The sequence below is a fragment of the Nannospalax galili genome, unplaced genomic scaffold, assembly GCF_000622305.1.
Source record: "Nannospalax galili isolate Female #2095 unplaced genomic scaffold, S.galili_v1.0 scaffold707, whole genome shotgun sequence".
NCBI lineage: Eukaryota > Metazoa > Chordata > Mammalia > Rodentia > Spalacidae > Nannospalax > Nannospalax galili.
The window spans coordinates 715,541-728,577 of record NW_008356263.1 but is presented as its reverse complement, the minus strand read 5'-3'; the positions used below and the strand labels follow the sequence as shown (position 1 = coordinate 728,577).

The window sequence follows — 13,037 nt, the reverse complement described above, 5'->3', positions numbered from 1 at the left end:
TTGCTGTGGACCTAGTCTAGTAGGTACCCAGTATATATTTGTGGAAAGAATGAATGAAAAGTAATACATGAGCCATAATGTAAGTATTGTAAGTAACTGTTCCATGCTGCTGAGGTTGTTCTCACTATTGGATCACTCTAAACATGAAGTAAACAAGTTAACAGGCATTTTTATTTCCTTAGATTCTTAGAAGCAGAATTGCTAGGTCAAAGATAACAGCTGTTAACAATTATCCAAGTTAGTTAAATTAATTCTTTTTTATTGTTTTCTTTTTTGTTTCCTTCTTCCTTTCTTCTTAGTTCTTTCTTAGAGAACAATTCAAATAAAATTTAGCATCGTATTTTCATAAAACTTAATACTAGTTTTGAACCACACATGATATTATCTCATTTACTGCTCACGTGGCAGGTATTATCATCTCAGTGTTGAAGATGAGGGAATGCAGGCTAAGAAAGTTAACAGTTTTGCTCAGATTCATACACCAGGCTGCCTCAGGTTAAGACATTCTATGCTTGCCCATGTAACTCTCTGTGCTAAGTTACATTTGCTCTAAAGCTGCTGCACATTCAGTGTCACCCCTTCAGCTCCTTTGCTTCCCAGCTGCTGCACCATGTGAATGCCCTGCACTACCCATCAGTCCTTGCTTCCTTGCCACATACTAAAGGCTGGCACCTTGTCTCCTGCACACACCCTGAAGAGGCCCTAAATCTGCTGACTAGCCAGAGTGCTTCACTCCTGAGTTGCAGCTCATCTTTGCATGGTGGTTAACAAAAATAAACGGCCCATTGTTTTTCCATTATGGTCTCACTCCCAGTTTACAGGGGTAGTTAGTCCATTTTGACCCAGCATTGTAACAGGCCCCTAACTAAATAATAATCATATAAAGAGTATGGATCCTACCTCCCCTGGGATTCTTGATGTTAAATTCTTGAGAAGCTTGCAGCTATTTAGAGGAAAGGTGACATCTGTCACCACACCAAAAAAGATAGCATTTACTGCCAGGTCAGGGTCTGGTGAAGCAGTCTGTATGTTTGGCATTTATCCTTGTTAATAACTCCTTTAATTTCTCTTTAACTTTTCAGGCTCTCCCTGCTTGTCCTATCCAAGCCACCTGTGAGGCTGCCTCCAAGGAGGAAAACAAGGAAAAAAATCGATATGTCAACATCCTGCCATGTGAGTTGTTCATAGGGTTTCTTGGAATACAGTTTGAAACTCCATCTCTGGATAGATTCTCTGAGGATCGAAAGAATCTTGCAGTCAGTCACAGAGGGTATAGTAAGAAGACTATGGTTAGTCATTAGGGCCAAAAGAGCATGACTGGCTCCCCAAGGCAACCTCACAGAGTCATTTGAGGTGATGGGTCCCAATTTTCTTTTTTGTCTTTCTGAGGCAGGGTCTCCCTGTAGCCCCAGGTGGCCTGGAACTTGCTATATAGACCATAGCTAGCCTCGAACTCACAAAAATCCGCCTGTCTCTTCCTCCCAAGTGCTGGGATTAAAGGCATGTACCACTATGCCTGGGTGGATCCCAATTTTTATTGCAGGCTTTTTTCTAGATACCAGAGAGGGCAGCTTTACAGGACCAGGCAGGAAGTAGATTGTGTGGGGGTTTGTTTTTTTTTTTTTTTAAATAGTGTATGCTGAAAAATTAAAATACAGAGTTCTCTTTAAAACTTCTTCCCAGAGAAGGCTGGGTGTAGAGGCGCATACCTTTAAACCTAGCACTCAGGAGGCAGGTGGATCTCTGTGAGTTCAAGGCCAGCCTGGTCTATGTAGTAAGTTCAAGGTTAGCTGGGGAAACCTATTCTCAAAAAGACCAAAAAATAATAAATATAATAACAAAGGGGCTGGAGAGATGGCTCAGTGGTTAAGAACACTGATTGTTCTTGCAGAAGACCCGGGTTCAAATCCCAGCACCCACATGGCAGCTAACAACTGTCTGTAACTCCAGTCCCAGGGGATCCGACAGCCTCTTCTGACCTCTGCGGGCATTGCATAACATGGATGCACTTACCTACATACAGGCAGTACACACATACACATAAAATAAAAAAAAATAAAAAATAAAAAATTGGGGTTGGGGATTTAGCTCAGTGGTAGAGCGCTTGCCTAACAAGCGCAAGGCCCTGGGTTCGGTCCTCAGCTCTGAAAAAAAATAAATAAAGAAAAAAAATTTAAAATTTAAAAAATTTAAAAATATATATATAAAATAAAAAACAGCATTGAGAAGCTGAAGAGATGGCTCAGTGGTTAAGAGCACTTACTGCTCTTCCAGAGGACCCAGGTTTGATTCCCAACACCCACATGGCTGCTGACACCCATCTTTAACTCCAGTTCCAAGGGGTCTTGTGCCCTCTTCTGCCTTTGCAGGCACAAGACGTACACTTACATACATGCAGACAAATACTCGTACATATAAAATCAGTCAATTTAAAATAAAATAAACGGCCTGCAAGATGGCTCAGTGCTAACAGCCCTTGCTGTGCAAGACTAATACCCTGAGTTTAATCCTCAGAACTCACAGTGGAAGAAGAGAACCAACACCTGGTAACTGTCCTCAGACCTCCACACACACTGTAGCAGGCATACCTACCTGTACTCACACACACTGTACACAAACACACACAATAATACTGTATACATACATGTATAATCATATATATTTTTTGGACAATAACATGGAAAAGTCAGATGTGGTAGTTTACACCTGTAAACCAAACGTGGGAGGCTGAGGCATGAGGATTGCCATGAGTTCAAGACCAACCTGGACCACAATGGGCATTCCAGACTGGCCTGAGTTACAGAGTAAAACTGTCTCAAAAACAAAATAAGATAGGCATGGTGGCACATGCCTTTAATCCCAGCACTCAGGAGGCAAAGGCAGGCAGATCTCTGTTAATTCAATGCCCATCTGATCTACATAAGTGAGTTCCAGGACAACTGGGGCTACGGGAAGACCTGTCTCAAAAAACTAAAAAAAATTTAAAATAGAAGATAAAGCAGTAGGGCTGGAGAGATGGCTTAGCGGGTAAGAAGAACACTGGTTGTTCTTGCAGAAGACCCGGATTTGAATCCCAGCACCCACATGGCAGCTAACAACTGTCCGTAACTCCAGTTCCAGGGATCCGACGGCCTCTTCTGTCCTCCGCAGGCATTGAACGACACGGGTACACTTACCTACCTGCAGGCAATACACGCATACACATAAAATAAAAACAATAAATAAAATATTTTTAACAAAGATAAAGCAAGAGTGCCATCTTTATGTATGTGTATCTCAGTACACATAGACACAGACATTTCTACTAATCTTGTTACTGCAGGATCAATAAGAAACAAAGTTGGAGTTGCTGAAATATGAATTTATTGCTGATTTTTTTTCTAGATGACCACTCTAGAGTCCACCTGACACCTGTTGAAGGGGTTCCAGATTCTGATTACATCAATGCTTCATTTATCAATGTAAGGAACTTATACTCTTCTTAGCTGTCCTCTTGAAAGGCCATTAGCTACCACCTGTTGATTCTTTCCCTGCTGTATTTTGAGATGTAACCACTGCAAGTTTTCCCCAAAGTTTGATTGGTTCTTTTTGAAGGTTAGTTCATTGAAATTGTATGTTTTGGGGCCAGGCGTGGTGGCGCACGCCTTTAATCCCAGCACTCTGGAGGCAGAGGCAGGTGGATCTCTGTGAGTTTGAGGTCAGCCTGGTCTACATAGTGAGTTCCAGGACAGCTGGAGCTACAGGGAGACCCTGTCTCAAAAAGACCAAAAGGAAAAAAAAAAAAAAAAGTATGTCTTTATCATTTTTGTCATCCCTGAAGTTTTCCCGTCTGAATCTATATTTCTGTGAATCAGTGAACCCTTTTTTGAACATTGCCCTTAATAATAAAAATAAGGGAGAACACGCCAAGAAAGCCTGCCACCAAGTGAATCTGGTTAGTCATGTCTGCTGTCAGTCAAAGCCTGAGAGAGGGAAGTAATTCCAGGCACCATGGAGTGGTGGTGACAGGCAGGGGAAGATGGGGTTTGGGGAGCATAAAGCTTATCTCACGTAATAATGATCACAGGAATTCATGAATTAAAGTTATTGGCACAGTGGTAAATAGATGTCTGTTATCTCATTCTTGCCTAAGAACATACAGCACTGTTTCTCTTTCTGGTTAGGAGTATAATTTTCACATAGAACCCCTTAGGATTCAGGTTTCAGAACCCAGAGACAACTCAGGAGCCAGGGAGCCACATTTCATCTTCTCTTTGAACATAACAACACAGGGACAATTAGTAGTTTTACCACTTGTTATACTCTATTAGTTAAGTGATGCTGCCTGTATCATCGTGTAGGCACTCTCATGGGAGTGTGTAACCCACTCTTGGTAAGAACAGAGTAGGAAACACTTTGAGGCTGCTGTGTGTGTGTTTGTATTCAGAATTTAACAACAGTTTTTTCTTGGAGCCAGGAGTGAGGTTTACTTAACATGTTCTTAAGAATGTATCAATTCTAATTACAAGTTTAAAACTTAAAATTCATCCTGAATTAGGTTGTCTCAATTTTCATGTTGTAATGATTAAAATACAACTAAACCTAAATTCCCATTCTCAAAAAAACCATTTTTTAGCAGGTATACTGTTGCTGACTTTAAAATAGTTTATTATTTTTATTTTACGTGTATGAGAACTGCACCCATGTTGTGCAGTGCTACGCAGAGGTCAGTAGGGAGTGTCAGATCCCCTATAACTGAAGTTACAGATGGTTGTTGGCCAGCATGTAGGTGCTGGGAATCAAACCTGGGTCCTCTGGCAAGAGTAGTTAGTGCTCTTAACCACTGAACCATCTCTCCAGGCCGTTTCTGACTTTAAATGCTTTCTGTGTTGGGAAGCAACTCTGCTCTGCCCTTGTTTGAACTGGATTTATTTCACCACAGCATTAGTATGGCCTTGCGTTCCAGCAAGGCTGCTGCCCATTGCCCTTCTTACTGATGTCTCCATGTAGAATGAAAAAAAAAAGTCACTGCCAGTTAGTTTTTAGAGGCTCCTTATCTGTTGAATGGGATCCTCGGTCTTCTTTGCTTCTAACTATAATGGAAAAGCTCATTGTCAAACAGTGGCTGTTTCTGGAAAGTTTTTGCACCTGAGTAAAGCATCCTCAACAAAATAACCCAGGGCTAGAGAGATGGCTCAGCAGAGGACCCAGGTTCAGTTCCCAGCACCCACATGGTAGCTCACAACCATTCATAGCTCCATTTCCAAGGGATCTGTGACCTCTTCTGGCCTCAGTGGGCACTGCATGTATGTGGTACACTTATGTGCAGACAAAATACTCATACACATAAAATATACATAAATAAATAAATTTTTTATAAAAAGAAATGCAACCTTTAAAAAAGAAAAGAACCCTTTGTCCTTCTAGTTTCAACCCAATTCAGTACCTAGAGCCACTTTATATGCTCTGCCTTGGAACTTCTTACTCATCAACACTGAAACCTACATTGTTGGTTTCAGGGCAGTCTGTGCAATCAATAAAGCACCAGAACTACCCAGCCCAGGGGTTGATCTTTGAATACTCTTATGCCAATATTCACTAATAATTCACCTTAAGTAGACTACCTAGACCATTTGAGTTTTATGATCTTTGATTCTCATCTGCAAAGGTTTTGGAATTTCCTCTTGTTAATTGCCTAGACCTTTTCACTAGGGGCCTTTGTTAACTGATTAGGAGTCAGACTAGAGAATTTCATTCCTGACAACTTTTGGTTTTCACTTTTCTTTTTCAATCCCCTTCTCCCCTCCCCAGGGCTATCAAGAAAAGAACAAATTCATTGCCGCACAAGGTAATGGCAACTTTTTATTCTTGGGCTTAATGGGTTTGGGGTGGGGTTTTTGCCCAAACGCTAAATGAAGTAATGAAAAATACAGAACTTTTCTCTAATTACCGCTCCCTAGAAGAAAATAGGGGCTGGGGAGATGGCTTAGTTGGTGAAGTACTTGCCTCACAACATGAATACCTGAGTTTAGATTCCTAGCACCCAAATACAAAGTCAGGCATGTCAGCACGTATCTGTAATCCCAGTGCTGGGGAGACAGAGGCAGGCAGATCCCAGGAGCTCACTTGGCAGTCAGTTTATCCAGTTAGCAAGCTCCAAATTCAGTGACTGTCTTAAAAAATAACTGAGGAAGACATTCATCATTACCTCTGACTTCCACATGCATGCAGTGTCACGGAAATACGTGCTCACACACAAACGCATGTGAACATGTACGCTTGTACACAAGAAAAAAAGAAATATAATGCACCTTACAGGTTTACAACTAAGGATGTGTATCTTCATGACTTAATATTCAAGGGTTTTTTAAAAGAAATTCTTTTGTATATGGATGTTAAAATGGTTAGAAAAGGAGCTGGAGGTGTAGCTCAGTGGTAAAACATTTTCCTAGCATGTACAAGGCCCTGGGTTTGTTCCCAGATATTTCAGAAAAGATTGGAGAAGACAGTATACACATAAAACATAGTCTGATGAGGCCTTTTATCCTTGACTAACTTAAGGTTCTCAACATGCTGCTTACTTTTAGTTTTAGCATCGAGCAACATGTGGCTGTTATGCTAAGGCACAGATACTAATGTGATTAGTATGGTCACATTTAAATTTATTTATCTATTTATTTATTTTGAGACAGGGTCTTCCTGTAGCCCCAGCTGGCCTGGAACTCATATGTAGACCAGGCTGGCCTCAAACTCACAAAGATCCGCCTGCCTCTGCCTCCCAAGTGCCAGGATTAAAGGCATGTGTGACCATGCTCAACACATTTAAAATTTTTTAAATTTAGGGGCTGGAAAGATGTCTTAGAGGGTAAAGGTGCTTGCTTCCAAACATGACAACCTGAGTTTGATGCCCAGGCCCCCCATGGTGGAAAGAGAACTTACTCCTACAAATTGTCCTCAGGCACACACATCATGGAATGCATGTGCCTACATACATTCGTTCATATACATAAATGAATAAATAAATGTAATTTTAAATTTAAGTAAAGTTTAGTTTTAGGGGCTAAGGAGATAGCTCAGCAGTTAATACCATGTACTGTTCTTGAAGAGAACCCAGGTTCAGTTCCCAACACCCATATCAGGTGGCTCACAACTGCCTATAATTCCAGTTCCAGGGGATCTGACACCCTTTCCTGACCTCCATAGGCACCTGCACACATGTCAAACACTTACATGCATGAACTCCTATTTCAATTCCTAATACCAAAGAAAAATAAAGGACACCTCTTTCCCCTTCTCCCAAACAGTAATAGAGTTCAGTCACAATTCTGAGTTAAAGTAATGTTTATTTCCTTTTTCATATGTAGGTATATATTACAAGTTAAATGCATAGTATACTATATGATGTTTTGTACTGGTTTTTCAACACTTTTTCAAGATTAATCATTATTCTCCTAGCCATTTAGTTTTTTCATATAAAACACTACTGGTTTCCCACCCTTTAACTCTTTCCTAGAAGTATAAATATCCCTCTTCTCAGCACTTTCAAATAAATGAGGTTTGGTTTGTTTGATTTGGTGTAGTTTAGTTGAGTTTCATATAGCCCAGGTTGGCCTCCTCTTCTGTATGTGGCCATTGATGATCTTGAACTTCTGAGCCTCCTGCCTCCACAATCTGAGTGCTAAGATTTAAGACATGCACCATCATGACATTTATGCTGAGGGTCAAACCTGGAACTACCCAAGTACTCTACCAACTGAGCTGAGGGTTTTTTTCTTATTTTGTGAGTTTTATTTCAGTTTTTGTTGGTTTGTTTGAGACAGGGTCTCACTATTTAGACTAGCCTGGCTTTGAACTCACAGAAATCCACCTGCCTCTGCCTCTCAAGTCCTGAGATTAAAGGTGTGTGCCACCACACTCAGCTGAGCTAGGGATTTTATTTATTTATTGGGGGAGTGGTACAGGCAAGCAATATGCTATGGAACATGTGTGGTACTTATAGAGGTTTCAAGAGTTGGTTCCTTCCTTCCACCCTGTGAGTCCCAAGGACTGAACTCTAGTTATCAAGCCTAAAGACAGCCACCTTTACCTGCTAAACTATCTTGCTGCCTCCTGAGGTTTCAAGTTGATTTTAGGGTTTTCAGTTTAGGGTTTTTAAAGTTTCATCTAGGGTTTTGATGTCTATGACAAATCCAGTGTTTTCCTGCCCCTTGGCAGAGTTAGGTTTCTTGGGGGGGTGGTTTTTTTTGTTTTTGTTTGGTTTGGCAGAGTTAGTTTTCAAAGATTTCTCTCTCTTTAAAAAAAAAAAAAAGATTTTATTATGTATATGTTCGTGTGCCTGTGTGAGTTAATGTGCACCATGCATTGAATCCTTTTGGTGGAGCTGGAGTTACAGGAAGTTATGAACTGCCTGATGTGGGTGCTGAAGACCAAACCCAAGTCCTCTGCAAGTAAGCAGTGAGCACTCTTAATTTCTGAGCTTTCCCCAGTAGTTAAGAGCACTGATTGCTCTTGCAGAGGACCAAGGTTCAATTCCCAGCACCCACACGGCAGCTAAAAAACTTCAGTAACTCCAGTTCCAGGGGATCCAGTTCCTTCTGACCTTCTGACGTCCGAAAGCATTGCATGACACAGTGCACTTACACACATGCAGGCAATACCTTCATACATATAAAATAAAAAAAGTGGTGTTTGTTTTTTTTTTTTTTGGTCTTTTTGAGACAGGGTCTTCCTATAGCCCCAGCTGTCCTGGAACCCACTATGTAGACCAGGTTGGCCTTGAACTCACAAAGATACGCCTGCCTCTGCCTCCCGAGTGCTAGGATTAAAGGCATGTGCCACCGTGCCCGGCTTAAATAAGGTATTTAAAGAAAAAAACAAACTTCTGAGCCTTCTTTCCAGACCCTCAAAGACCTCCATGCCCTGGGAATTCCATTAACCTCTCTACTGTTAGATCCCGTTTCTTTCTTTCTTTGTATAATGCTTCATTTTTGTTTAGAATCTTCTTGCAGCTTGAGCAAGTCACTCAACCTTCCTGGGGCCGATGACACTTCAGAGTATGATAGGAAGGTTTATTGTCTGGACTATAATGAAGGTATTCAGTGAGCAGTCATGAATTCTAATGCTTTACTATCCTTAGAAGGCCATTGTGTTCTGCTCTATTATTGGCTTCCTATGCACAGTCCTACATACATGGTAGATAATGGGAAGCATTCAGTTAGTAGGTGGATAGGAGGGTCGAAAAGATGGATATTCAGCTGGATACACAGAATCCCAAAAGCCAGGAATTTCCAGTTCCTCACATCTTTTTTCCCTCTTAGTGTGTCCTCTAATCTTTGCTCTTGGCTACTTTAGGACCAAAAGAAGAAACAGTGAATGATTTCTGGAGGATGATCTGGGAACAAAACACAGCCACCATTGTCATGGTGACCAACCTGAAGGAGAGAAAGGAGGTGAGTTGAAAATTTAGATAGCAGGCCATGATACAGGATATCCAGCAGAGGGTCTGCTCTACTGGAGCTCTAAATTTAAGCCCGGCTACCTTCCTTTTTGGTTATTATACCAATAAATCATCCAGACGAACTAATGTGTCTTTTCCTGTGATCTGGAAATCTTGGGGGTGTCCAGGACGCATTGCATGTCTGGTAAGCAGTCCATTCAAGTTCCAAAATAACTAGGAAGAGCGATTTGGGCCATTAGCTAAGAAAAAGACAGGGGGCTTTTCTCCCCTAGCATCTCTAGTCCCTCATTCCCTCGGTTTCCTGCCCACCTCCTAAGGCCTTTGTTATATCCTGCAGTTGGAACTGTATGAACTAGCAGGTGCCCTAATATAGGCCAAGAGGAATACCAAGAAACTGAGGCCTTGGCCAGATCCTGCAGGCAGCTTGTCAGCCCCTTTTCCTTGTGTGGCTGCCAAGTCATTTCTGGCCTGACCAGTGCTATTACTGGGCCATAGCAGGCCAACCCTGGATCATAGAAATTCTGACTTGTGACAGTCTTTCTGAGGGATGGCCTTTGTATCACCTTGATCACCATTCTGGTGTATTCAACAGCAGCCTCACAGTGCTTAAAAGGGTAATTTAGGCCTGGGTTTTAGATTTACTAAGCACACCTCTGACTCTTGGAAACTGTTCAAGCCCAGTCAACAGAGAAGGCCTTAAGGAACTAGAGAGATGACTCAGTGATTAAGAACACTGACTGCTTTTGCAGAAGACCCGGATTTAAATCCCAGCATCACATGGCAGCTAGCACCATCATTAACTCCAGTTCCAGGGGATCTGATGCCTTCTTCTGTCCACTGAAGGCATTGCACAACACTGGTGCACTTATATACATGTAGGCATAACACTCATACACAAAGTTTTAAAAAATAAATAAAAATTAAAATAAAAACAGAGAAGGTCTTAGGTTAATGGCAGATCTATAGTTTGTAATAGTCTACTGCAATAGCTCTGTCATAGCAAGCTGCTGATCTCAGGGCTTCAAAGTAGAGTTGCCCCTAAAGCCAGACCTGGGATATTGTAGAAGTGCAGATTTTACAGGTAAAATGGCTTCTGATTTGTAAGGAGTAGAAATGGGAAAGAGAGAAGTATAGGGCTAAGGCTGTAAAGACTGAAGCTAAGAAATTTGATAAAAGGAAGCTACAATAAATAAATCTTCAGCTAACTTTGGTGAGAGAAGAGATACAGTCATAGGGGTTTTCAAGCCTTTTGCATGTGTCAGGTCAAACTTGGGTGAGGGGATGCATATCTGTTTTCTTTGCAGTGTAAATGTGCCCAGTACTGGCCAGACCAAGGCTGCTGGACCTATGGGAATATCCGTGTGTCTGTAGAGGATGTGACTGTTTTGGTGGACTACACAGTACGAAAGTTCTGCATTCAGCAGGTACAATCTTCTGCCTCTTTTCCTGGTATTGATTCAGGATTTGCTGGTCAGCAGAAGGATAAGATGGACAGGAACAGGCTGGGTTGCCCCTCTTCTTACTCAAGGTGTCGGGAATTCCTGAGTATATAGTCTGTAGGTTCTAAAACCAGGTATCTGATTCCCAAGAATTTCTCTGTCAAAAGCTAAGTGCTTTTATGGCTAGTTGGAAAAGTATCTGTTCAGGTGAACTTTGATCACCTTGGATGTTACCAGACCATGTGGAGAGGGAGCTTCAGAAGATGGGAGTCTTCTAGTTGCTATGTTAGCCTCTCCAAAGATTTCTAACAACAAGGATACAGAGGGCCAGAGTGACCTTGGAGGCCTGAATGGACTTGGGGGTGGGGCCTGCTGTAGAATGACAACTTAGCAAAATCAAGAGTCCTGCTAGGAATAGTGGCTCATACCTTTAATCCCAGCACTCAGGAGGCAGAGGCAGGCAGATCTCTGAGTTCCAGGCCAGCCTGGTCTACATAGTGAAACCCTGTGAAAAGGAAAGGGAAGGGGAGGGAAGGGAGGGAGAGGGAAAGGATAGAAAAGGAGAGAAACACACAGGAGTCCTGCATTTTCTCTTTAACCCTGCTGTTGACTTATAGTAGCTCTGAGGTTTGACCACATCATTTAAGCTCTGAGTTTCACCTTCATCAGTAAGCAGCTCTGTAAGCTCTACCTCTGGGGAAGCTTCTCTGTCTATGAGGAGAACGTCACTTTTCTCCATTGTCTTGTACCTTCCCTATGCTTTTGCTGCCTTCCATCTGCTTGCAGAACAAGCACACAGAATCTCCTCATTTCACAGGTGGGCGACGTGACCAACAGAAAACCACAGCGCCTCATCACTCAATTCCATTTTACCAGCTGGCCAGACTTTGGGGTGCCTTTCACTCCAATTGGCATGCTCAAGTTCCTCAAGAAGGTGAAGGCCTGTAACCCTCAGTATGCAGGGGCTATCGTGGTCCACTGCAGGTCAGTGTGGCCTGACCCTTGCTGCTCATATTCTGTCCCCTTGGCCAGAGCAGAGGAACAGCACAGGGGCCCTAACCAAGGTGGCTGACACAAAAGAGATATGTAGCTGAGGTAGCAGCCAGAGAGAGTCATTAAGTTCTAGTGTGGGGTGGAGAATATGACTGAGGAAAGAGGGAAGTTAGACAACACAATCTGGTACCAAAGTAACTGGAAAGGAAGACATGGGCCATAACCTGTATTTCACCTTTAAGAGCAGTATTTGCAATTATAAGAGGATTTGTTCACTGATCCCCATTTTCAATATATATTCCTGATAATACATGTGCTACAATCTACTTTGCTATTATGTTAGATTTGTGGTAATTAATTTACTTTTCCTCCCAGAAGGACAGTCCTCTAAGGTTGAGAGTGAGAGTAGAAGAAACCCTGCTCTGAAGCCAAGAAGCTGGGTCAAGTGCTAGCTATATATCCTTGCCACCTTCAGACTGATAAGTTTCAGGATGCCTAATCCTGATAACAAGAGATCAGGAATTCTGGACAGTGGGATTTTGGACTCTTAAGACAGTGCCCGTTCTGCCCCATTGGAAATGGGAAATTAGAATTTAGTCAGTTAGAAAAGGCCTGAGACTGTACCACCCTTCCCTGTGTGCTCCCACAAATCACACCGCACCCTGGTGATCCCTTGCTCTCTGATTACAGTGCAGGTGTAGGGCGCACTGGTACATTTGTTGTCATCGATGCCATGCTGGACATGATGCATTCAGAACGGAAAGTGGATGTCTATGGCTTTGTGAGCCGGATCCGGGCCCAGCGCTGCCAGATGGTACAAACCGATGTGAGTGATCCATGGGTTGGTAGAAGGAGAAGGCATTCCAGAGCCAAAATATCTACTTACTTTGAGGTTTCCCAGCTTGTTGTAAATGAACACCATATAGAGTGATGAATGGCCCTTATAAAATCAATTTTTAGGCGCAGCTCTCCGCGCTGGGACTCCCTAAGCCACATTCACCCTTCCATCCCCCCCCTCGCCGTTCTATACTCCTAGTTTGAGCCCTGCGCCACTCCTAGTCTTGGGGCCCCAGACACCTGGGGAACCAATACTGCTTCCTGACCCTTCTCACCCAGAGCAACCCAGTCCCTTTCTAGGGCTCCAGGAGCACCACTTCTGGTCCTGGCCC

General features: G+C 42.5%; 1 protein-coding gene across 5 annotated transcripts in view; it reads left to right on the top strand.

Moving 5' to 3' along the window:
* Nucleotides 1-13,037, top strand: part of Ptpra (protein tyrosine phosphatase receptor type A) — a 163,351-nt gene that overhangs the window by 122,660 nt on the left and 27,654 nt on the right. For all 5 annotated transcript variants that reach the window (XM_008854484.2, XM_008854482.3, XM_008854481.3 and 2 more), the window contains 7 exons: nucleotides 1,083-1,173; nucleotides 3,385-3,461; nucleotides 5,791-5,827; nucleotides 9,331-9,428; nucleotides 10,741-10,860; nucleotides 11,693-11,859; nucleotides 12,559-12,694. In XM_008854484.2, the coding sequence (XP_008852706.1) occupies nucleotides 1,083-1,173; nucleotides 3,385-3,461; nucleotides 5,791-5,827; nucleotides 9,331-9,428; nucleotides 10,741-10,860; nucleotides 11,693-11,859; nucleotides 12,559-12,694 (726 nt within the window). The remainder of the gene's footprint in view (nucleotides 1-1,082; nucleotides 1,174-3,384; nucleotides 3,462-5,790; nucleotides 5,828-9,330; nucleotides 9,429-10,740; nucleotides 10,861-11,692; nucleotides 11,860-12,558; nucleotides 12,695-13,037) is intronic.